A 10,384-nucleotide genomic window follows, 5' to 3' on the forward strand; every position below is an offset into this window, starting at 1 on the left:
TAACTGGATATTTCAAAATAAAAGTCTGATTTCAATCAGTTCATATATATTTTCCACTTGTGAGTAGACTTTCACAGCTAAATGTTGGACTTTAATGTGTTTGAAGATGGCTTTACACTCATTCCAAATCAATAAACACCAACAGTTTCTTCTTTCAGGTAGTTACTGAAGTGATTGCTCCTTGGCATCAGCCCACAGCTGAAAGGTTCAAACTGCCAAAGCTTTTCCTTGTTTAAAAATATTCCAAAATAATGTCAATTTGGATTAAAAAAAGACTTCTTTCTTAAAACCAGTTGCTAAATGAAGCTCATCATTAAAATGCAAATCAGTTTGATTAGAGCAGCAGGTGAAGGAGGGCGTGGCTTGTCGTATTTCCAGTTTAACGCAATAAATATTATTTTTTTCAAGACATCATCTCCAGCTCAAACGTTTGCATTTAGAAGGCCACATTTGTTTTTCTCTTTTGCTGAGAGCTCAACAGGTGGATCAGGAAGGTGTGGTAGGCGGGTTTTGTCTCAACACAGTCCATATAAATAAAAGAGGCGTCACTCCGGGCTCTATCTTCACTTTTAAACAGGTTGTGTGTAACATTTTTTAGGGTTTGCTTTACATGGCAAAAGAAAAAAGAAACAATCAGAGAAGTTTTCTTCTTATGTCTAAACTTGATTTAATATCCAGCTGAGTCGTGCAGAAAGCAAGAACATTTGCCTGATGACTTACTGGTAACAGCGTTTGCACCATCTTACTGATTTCTGCTCCAAGTATTCAAACGAATGTAAAAATCCAACCACATTCCCCTGAAATGTAACAGTTTGCTTCCTGTTTTCCTCCCAGATTCCCTCCCAGGACGAGCCAATGAGCTGTTAGGTATCAGTAGACGTGGTGGACTCTAGCAGGGACCTGAGAGGTCAAAGGGGACGTGGAGCTGGATGTGTGAGAAGGATTCATGGGCCTGAAGGACCATCTGGAGGATGGAACAGGCCACATCCTCAGCGTGGGGCTGGATCTGGACTATCTCCATGTGGATGGTACAGACAGGCAGGCTGGTCCAGGTGTTACCAAAGCGTCTGGAGTCTCACGAGTCCACGGGTGTTCCCAGAGCAGGAGCAGTAAAAGTGTTGGTGGGAGTACCATCAGTCTGAGTACAACTTCAGGCTACAGCAGCAGCTGCAGCAACGTTTCAGAGGAGAGTGCCATCTCTGACACTGAAGATGAGCGACTTCACACTAGATCAGAGTTTGGATGTAAAAACTCAAACCAGGATCAGGTGTCTGCCTCAGACTGCCGACCGCTCAGGCTGGACCTGGCACCAAACCAGTTCCCTGAAGATCCACCTCAGTCCAAAGCCTCCTTTTTGTCAGACCCTGCCTCGGACTGCCGCAGCAAGGTTGAGTTTGCTCTTAAGTTAGGTTACTCTGAGGAGCTGGTGCTGCTGGTTCTGAGGAAACTGGGCCCGGACGCACTTATCAACGACATGCTGGGAGAGTTGGTAAAACTGGGAACCAAGACAGAGATGGATCCACAAAGAAGTCCAACTGTGTCCCAGTCTCCTTCCTCCTCTTTGTGCTGCTCCTCCTCCTCCTCCTCCTCTAACTCGTCCCTGGAATCCTTCCGGCTGATGTGCCCGTCCCCTCTGCTGGAGGACAAAGACAACCTTCGGCCTGTGGTTGTAGATGGAAGCAACGTGGCCATGAGGTGAGAACAAAACACTTATTTACCTGTTTCCTGCAGTAACTAAACTAACGTCAGTAAATGAGCAGGCACCGGACTGTAGGGTTTCTGAGGACACAGCTCTTGTTTCTGGTTGTACACATGTGTCATGGTATGTCACTACGCTAAGCTAGCATTTTTCACTGAAAGTTCAACGTTCAACAAACCAAAGTGATTTTGATCAGTTCTCGTAACAATCAGGGGCAGTTCTAGGGGCGGGGCCACTGGGGAATTGGCCCCCTGAAGCGCCCCTGTCCTGTCCCTCACCTGTCCTTTACCTGGGGGTGATGATGGTGGCTGCAGTTCCATGTTCAAACACTAGAGGTGCTAATGAGTCAAATAGTAAAGTCCAGAATGAATCAAGCTGACAGAATTCTTCTTCTCTTCTTAAAATGTCAACAATCCTGCAAAAAGTCTTTAACTGACAAATGACGGCTGGATTTTCTCACATGTTGTGTGTTTGAAAATATTTTATCTATGTACAATAAAATGTATGAAAAACTGTTGAATTTACTGTGCAAGATTTTTGGTACCACTTTGCAATCAACTCCCTTTAYAGATGACTTATAAAGAGTTTATAGACAGGTTATTAATTCATTTGTAAAGTTTACACTTTATAAATCATTAATAAATGATACTGGACAATTTTGTCTCTTTCTCGTCCTTAATTTTTGCATAAATAACACTTATTAATATTTTTTAAAATGTTTACAGATTAATTAATAACCTATCTATAAACTCTTTAAAAGCCATCGATAAGGGGGGCCTTACTGTAAAGTGGTACCTTTTTTTAAAAAAAAAGTCATTGCATTACAAGTGTTTGAGGTGTAAAATGTAAACACTGGGAATTTGTGTGAAAGGATGATGAACAAAGACTTGGCACCTCTATGAATWTTGTGGCCCCTTGATGGCCCCTGACTCAGAAAAATCCTAGATCCGCCCCTGGTAACAATAGAAACCTAAATTAATACTTCTTTAAATGATTCTGTTTAGAGGACAGAATCAGTTTTATAAAATAATTTAAAAATTATATTTAAATGGATTTTGCATTTAAAAAAAATGATCCAAAAAAGCTGGATAGCCAGTCTTAATTACTGTTTGGTGCAACAACAGTTAGTCTGCCCACCCTCAGGTGCAGAATCTATCAGGAACCACACCAGCTTGGCATCTCTCACCAGAGTTTCATTCGGGTCTAAAACATCCGACCCGGGCTGAGCCCATCGGCGTTGTGTTGGAGCCCGACCCGACAAACAAATTAACTCAAATAAGAGGCTGAACCTGTTTCAAGCCCAACATGTTAGAATAATGAAGCTGTGGTTTTGTAGAGTGAGTTCTCCAGCGTTGAACCAGGTCCATTATGTGGTTTGTTGTGGGTCAGTGCACCGTCCTCTCAGAACAAAGCAAGGCAGAGCAATGAACTGCACTGTTTTCTTTTCACAGTCTTAACCTCTACACTCTATTTTATTTCTTTCCTCATCCAACACAGTAAACTTACTGCCTCCTCCTCTTCTATCTTTTCAAGTAGATGAACACAATTTAACGTTGTGCATTCTCCTTTATTTTTCTTTGTGCTGTGTGATTTGTAAAACTGCACCAGAAGCCCAAACCCAACCTGGCCTGCCCAACGGGCCGGGTTAGGTTCTGGTTCAGGCCAGAAGTCGTGACTCATCTCTCAGGACAACTCCAGAGTGACACTGGCTACGTCTGATCAGGACCTCTCAACCTGTTTCCCCTGCAGAAAAGTGACATGTCATGTCCTCAGACCCAGCTTTGATTGGACAGAGTCCAGGTCCCATCTTCAGCTGCCACCCACAGCACTTTGTACCTGACCCATATGGTCAGTCCTGCAGGTACTGGGCCCACAGGAAGACTGAAGCATGTAGTTAGATCTGACTGAGCCCAGCAGGGCCTCATGGGATGCATGGCTGATAAGCCCCCTACCTAAGGTCTGGCTTTAATGTGGGGCCACAGAAATCCGTATGTGGCTGAGGGACACCAAGCTTCCTGAAGTCTTTAGTCCATTTGACCGAATTACTTTTTTATCCTTTTTTAACAAATGATTCAAATGAGTTCTGAAGAATGGTTTCACTTTGTCATGTGATATTCTCTTTCCACAGTCATGGGAATAAGGAAGTGTTCTCGTGCCAAGGCATCCAGCTGGCTGTTGATTGGTTCCTGGAGCGAGGTCATCGTGACATCACAGTTTTTGTTCCAGCCTGGAGAAAGGAGCAGTCACGACCTGATGCTCCAATCACAGGTACCAGCTAGCAAATCTGTCAGTGAAAACAAATAAAAACTAAATCATGTATCTGCTTTTATCATTTTTCACCAGACAAAAACATCAACTGTCTTCATACTTGTTTTTTAATATTTAGTTTAATCCTCCACTCTTTATTCAGACCAGGAAATTCTGCGACGACTGGAGAGAGAGAAAATCCTGGTTTTCACTCCATCGAGACGCGTTCAGGGTCGCCGTGTGGTTTGTTATGATGACAGGTTCATTGTCAAACTGGCCTACGAGTCAGATGGGATCATTGTATCAAATGACAACTATCGAGATCTGGCCAATGAGAAGCCAGAGTGGAAGAGTTTTATCGATGAACGCCTGCTGATGTACTCCTTTGTAAACGACAAGTAAGAAAAACAACAACAACCTTCATTTTCTGCTGTCCGTTTATTTTTATTCTTAAAATTACAAACTTAAAGCTTTGCTCCACTGAGCTGATCATCATCTAGAGATGTTGTTTGTTTGTTTGTTTGTGTGTTTGTTTGTATGTGTGTGTTTGTTTGTATGTGTGTGTTTGTTTGTATGTGTGTGTTTGTTTGTGTGTGTTTGTTTGTATGTGTGTTTGTTTGTGTGTGTGTGTGTGTTTGTTTGTGTGTGTTTGTTTGTATGTGTGTGTGTGTGTTTGTATGTTTGTTTGTTTGTGTGTGTGTTTGTTTGTTTGTGTGTTTGTTTGTGTGTTTATTTTTGTTTGTGTTTGTTTGTTTGTGTGTTTGTTTGTTTGTGTGTGTTTGTTTGTGTGTTTGTTTGTTTGTGTTTGTTTGTATGTGTGTTTGTTTGTTTGTGTGTTTGTGTGTGTTTGTTTGTATGTGTGTGTGTGTGTGTGTTTGTTTGTATGTTTGTGTGTGTGTGTGCTTGTTTGTTTGTGTGTGTGTTTGTTTGTTTGTGTGTTTGTTTGTGTGTTTATTTTTGTTTGTGTTTGTTTGTTTGTGTGTTTGATTGTATGTGTTTGTGTGTGTTTGTTTGTCTGTCTGTCTGTCTGTCTATCTGTTTGTTTGTGTTTGTTTGTTTTTGTGCTTGTTTTTGTGTGTTTGTTTGTTTGTGTGTTTGTTTTTTAAGACCTCAGTGATAGTGGTAGCAGGAAATTCTTTGGTGTACGTTGATGCCTGTAATTTAAAAATGTTGTCTTGAAAAACAAATAAACAAAAACAGTGCAGACTTCAGATATTATATGTTATTTATATATAACTGGTGTGAAATGAAAAGAAAAAACTTACAGTTGTTTTACATATTGCAACTAATCATTTTTAAATCGTTAAATTAGATTCATGCCTCCAGATGACCCACTCGGACGCCATGGTCCAAGTCTGGAGAATTTCCTGAGGAAAAGACCTGTTGTTCCTGAACCCAGAAAACAACCCTGTCCTTATGGTAATACCTTCACTTTATACCGGGAAGAGTGGCTGCTTATAATTAGAAATGATAAAACTAATACAATATATTTTGTTCTAGTACAATGAAGTATTTTTCTCTCCCTCATAGGGAAGAAGTGCACCTATGGCCACAAGTGTAAGTTTTTCCATCCAGAAAGAGGCAGTCAGCCCCAGCGTTCTGTGGCTGATGAACTCCGAGCCAGTGCCAAACTGTCTTTAGTCTCTTCCAGAGGCTTGTTGGAACATGCTCTGATGGCTAAGAGCCAAAGTACCAGTCAGTCCGAAGAAATGCCAGAAACTGAACCAGGACAGGGCAATAAACTACCAAACCAGAGTCCTCAAAGGTCCCTCCCTGATCTCATGGAGGACAAACTTCAAATCCTTTCCAAAGCAGAAGGCTTTAGAGGAAGCAGCAGCCATCCGACGTCAGGGGTCCCCCTTTTATCAGGGCATCTGGACCGGTGGGAACATCTCCGAGACTGTAATGATGGTGGGTCTAGACTTGAAGAAGCCTCTGGATCAAGCCAGACTGACTCTTACTACAGATGTAGGTCTCCAGAGGTGGTCTATAGCTCTCTGGTAAACCCTTATTCAGGTCTCAGGTCTCAGACCCCAGAACTTCTCCTACCAACTGACCTGTCAGCAGGTCTATCATCGGATTGTAGCAGCAACGACAGTCCAGGCTCAGACTCTTTCTCACCTGACTCAATGTCAGACAATAGTCCCAAGTGCCAGCATAACCATCCTCATAACCATCGTCACTATCCTAATCAGTTTGTCCATGCTAGAAGTCAGGTTTCCTCTGGACCGGGTCAACATCCTCCTCCAGGATATAATGTTACTTCAAGAGTGCAAAGACCATACACACCTTTGGTTACGCCTCATACACCTCCACATCCTCACAAGAACACCCTGTCCTACATCCCCACCCAGCTCCGGCGGTCTTTGTTCAAGAGTTTTCCAGAAGAATTAACCTCTCACTCAGCCCAGACCTATACTGCCCACTCTCATCCAAAGAGCTCCACTTTCAGTTGCAGTTTGATGCCCTTGCAAGAAGGTGATCTTCAGGACTCCAGAGGGTACAATGAGTCACCGTTTTATTCTAAAAGAAACTACTTTGGGCTGAACCAGCAACCTCAGCATCAGGTTCACTGGGACTCTAATTATCCAGCTTCCCCTCAGCCTGGCTATGATCTGTTTTCCTACAAGAGCTTTCCACCTCTTCATGGGAAAGGTTGGCACTCTTCTTGGGGTCAGCAGGTCTACTCATCCCCCTGTGGTCTTTCCTCATCGCTCCAACCACCGTCCCTTCAATCCATCCCTTCCCATAAGAACCACCTGATCTCTGAGCCTCAGTATTTGGAGAATCGTGCTCTGGGTCAGTACCAGGATTTAAGGGACAGGATGTATGTTAACTTATGTGGCATCTTTCCTCCAGATTTGGTGCGGAAGGTCATGACCAAGAACCCTCATGTGATGGATGCCCAGGAACTCGCAGCTGCAATTTTATTGGAAAAACTGCAGCATGTTTCATAAATGCAGAAGATATTTACTGTAAACAAAGCCTTCAGTCAGGTTGGGTATACCAAAAGCAAAAGCACGAGTCAGATGATTCCTTTGGCTTTCGTTGGATTCTGTGTTTTTATTTTAGGGAAGGTGGTATTTTTCCAAATTTGTCATGTTTGTGTAAAATGACCTCTTATTTCAGCACTTAAAATGAGGAAAGGTTTGGGTTGAACCTGTCTGTTGTGAGTCAAATGAAAGTTTAAAGAAGGTTAGAGTGGGTTTAAGAGCTCATTTTGTTATAACAACGCATTATGTCATAATGTAATAAAATCAGGCTTCAAAACATAATAAACCCTCATTAAAACTGCATTATGTAATAATTGACACAAATTTTAATAAAAGTCTTTAATACATTATGTAATAACTTTATTACGTTTTGTGGCAATTGTTAAAAAATGTGTTGGTGTAATAATCTGGTGCATTATGTAATAAACAACCAAAAACCAGTATTTCTGTTCATCCTAATCAATATACTTGTAATAACTGTCATGTTGCAAATACTACATAATTAAATCTTTATAACTTTGGTCAATAAACACAGAACTTCTCATCTTTTATTTGCATTTTCAGTCAAATTCTTGTGTATTTGAATGTATAGAGCGATCTCACTGTTTGTTTTCATGTTTTATGGAATCTTTCAAAAACTTAGTTTCTAATTTATTCAACATGTCAGAGCCTGTAGGAMGTTAAAAACAATTATTAACATCAAATATCCACTTCTAACCCACTCTGCTGTTAGAAACCAGTTCTTCAACCCTCAGTTCCTTCTGATACAGAAGCTGACAGACCGCCTGCACCCCCCCAACCCCCCGTGTGTGATTAATACAGATTATTTATTTATTTATTTATTTATTTATTTATTTATTTATTTATTTATTTATTTATTTATTTATTTATTTATTTATTTATTTATTTATTTATTTATTTTTAACCAAAATTACAGATTTTTCATGCTCATTATACAGGTAAACATCTGAAGGTGTTGACATGTAAAACTAACTTATAGATATATTTTGGGAGTTGTTTACAAAGTGTAATAATTTCTGTAACAGATCAGGACAGTAAATCTGAAAATGCAAATAAAAGATGAGAAGTTCTGTGTTTATTGACCAAAGTTATAAAGATTTAATTATGTAGTATTTGCAACATGACAGTTATTACAGGTATATTGATTAGGATGAACAAAAAATCCTGGTTTTTGGTTGTTTATTACATAATGCACCAGATTATTACACCAACTCATTTTGTAACAATTGCCGCAAAATGCAATAACGCAATTACATAATGTGTTGAAGAATTTTATTACATTTTGTGTCATTTATTACATAATGCAGTTTTAGTGTGAGTTTATTACATTTTGAAGCCTGATTTTATTACATTATTACATAAAACACTGTTATTACAAAATGAGGTCTTACAGGGTTTCCTACTGTTGCTCATTTCAAATTTATTTATGTATTACACTTTAAGTTATTTAAATAGTTTTAAAATTATTCAGTCTTTGGGCACTTTTTTTTGTTATTGTTGTGTTTTTAGGCTTATTTGAATTGGGGGCAATCATACCAGCATGTCAGACTGTTGGTTTCCATCTGGATGAAATATCTTGTTTTTCTGTCACATTTATATATTTCTGTAAATGTATTCAGACTTACTGTTTCAGTTTGCACTGACAGAAGACACATGAGCTGTGAGATTTGATGGATTTCCCCCACAGGGAAGTGAAACTAACAGAACCCACAGCAAAAACTCCACATGAAAACCCCAAACTGCTGGTTTCCATTAAACTAGACTTGTTTCCAGTTTGGGTCGTCCTGTCAGATGACTTCACACTTTGTTTTTTGGTCAGATCCTTTTACTGAACCTTCTGCTTTTATTCCATAAAAATCAGTGACAGGCCCCAAGTTGTTGAACAGAGTAAAGATCGTTTCTTTGCATTTTCAGGAATGGAATAAAAAGTGTAAATTTAAAGACTTTATTCCACATTAAGGCACATTGTGAATAAGATACAGGATGTTCTTCTTCAGAAACATAAACATCCAATAATCACACAAAGACAGGTTGGAGGTCCAACCTAAAAACAACTTCTTAAAATTAACTCTTCACAGATGATTTTACAGAAAACCAACATCACAACACTCACACACAACTGATTTTACTTCTGTACACTATTATTATTTTAATTTGTTTAACTGAAATGCTAAAAAAAAATCTGAGCAGCTAATTGTTTTATTTAATTACCGATCAATAAAACTTGAAACAATATCAGTATTGGACCAAGATTAGCTGAGGAATTGTACTGTTTGTTTGGTTTTTATTTGTTCTCATCATCATATAACTTGTAATTTATTGATGTCACGGCTTAATAAATCAGTTTATTCTTCACAGGAGGGTCTTCTGTTAACTCTTGCAGAAATGCAAGTATGACAGCATGATAACGACATGAAATCAATAAATATTCTGTAAGAAAAGATGTAGATGAAGATGTTGTTTAGCAGAGTTTAGCTGACGCACTTCAGCTTTAATTTGTTTCTAAATACGACATGTTGTTAATATTCCTTCTAAACTGGTTTCCAGTAATAAAACCTGTTGTTGTATCTCAGTCTGAGCTGGAAATGACAATATTCTAGTTTTATTATCTCAAGTGGAGGGCTTATTTAAATGTTGAAGCATAATTTTAACTGACAGACAAAAACCTGCTTAGTTGATACAAATTGTATCCTGTAAATTTTTAAACAATGTTTTGTGTGAACTGATTCAAACAAATGTATTTTGAGCTGAATATTTTCATGTGAGGATAATTTATTCTGTTTGACCAAGTGCAAGAATCTAAAATGTCTCAAGTTTTCTGGAAAATGTTCATTTTGTTCATGAACTGAAACTGCAGTGTTAAAATAAAACCTGTCTTTAATGATGGCATGTGCAGGTGGGACTGCTGGGACTTCTGAAGCCAAAATAAACTGTAACAACTTGTGGAACGAGACGAAACTTTTATTATTTCTGGATCTTAAATCAGTGCAGCACACTTTAAACGTCTTGCAACATCTGAAGAAATTTATAATTGTATTTATTTTATTTCCAGCATTAAATCTTTAGGCTTGTCTGTTCCTGTGGGGCTGGATGTGAAAAAGAACCAAGTCTGATCCCATCAAACCCCACTGTGTGCTGCTGTTAACACCACTGTTAACACCACTGTTAACACCACTGTGTGCTGCTGTTAACACCACTGTTAACACCACTGTTAACACCACTGTGTGCTGCTGTTAACACCATGCTGTTAACACCACTGTGTGCTGCTGTTAACACCACTGTTAACACCACTGTGTGCTGCTGTTAACACCACTGTTAACACCACTGTGTGCTGCTGTTAACACCACTGTTAACACCACTGTGTGCTGCTGTTAACACCACTGTTAACACCACTGTGTGCTGCTGTTAACACCACTGTTAACAC

The 10,384-nt window shown here is 39.3% G+C and overlaps 1 protein-coding gene across 1 annotated transcript; it reads left to right on the forward strand.

Moving 5' to 3' along the window:
• The first annotated feature begins 723 nt into the window (after positions 1–723).
• Positions 724–7,252, forward strand: LOC106530694 (probable ribonuclease ZC3H12C). Its single transcript, XM_014026367.1, has 5 exons — positions 724–1,695; positions 3,828–3,967; positions 4,110–4,344; positions 5,259–5,365; positions 5,477–7,252. The coding sequence occupies exons 1-5, from the start codon at positions 947–949 to the stop codon at positions 6,901–6,903; spliced, it is 2,658 nt and encodes an 885-aa protein (XP_013881821.1). The 5' UTR covers positions 724–946; the 3' UTR covers positions 6,904–7,252.
• Positions 7,253–10,384: the final 3,132 nt, after the last annotated feature.

Source organism: Austrofundulus limnaeus, unplaced genomic scaffold (assembly GCF_001266775.1).
Source record: "Austrofundulus limnaeus strain Quisiro unplaced genomic scaffold, Austrofundulus_limnaeus-1.0 Scaffold547, whole genome shotgun sequence".
NCBI classification, from domain to species: Eukaryota; Metazoa; Chordata; class Actinopteri; order Cyprinodontiformes; family Rivulidae; genus Austrofundulus; species Austrofundulus limnaeus.

What these genes read in the sequence shown, in the direction of transcription:
- LOC106530694 (XM_014026367.1), top strand. Translation starts at nt 947, where the DNA reads ATGGGCCTGAAGGACCATCTGGAGGATGGAACAGGCCACATCCTCAGC. An exon ending in TACTCCTTTGTAAACGACAA is followed by an intron (nt 4,345 to 5,258) that starts GTAAGAAAAACA and finishes TCGTTAAATTAG; the next exon opens with ATTCATGCCTCCAGATGACC. An exon ending in AAAACAACCCTGTCCTTATG is followed by an intron (nt 5,366 to 5,476) that starts GTAATACCTTCA and finishes TCTCCCTCATAG; the next exon opens with GGAAGAAGTGCACCTATGGC.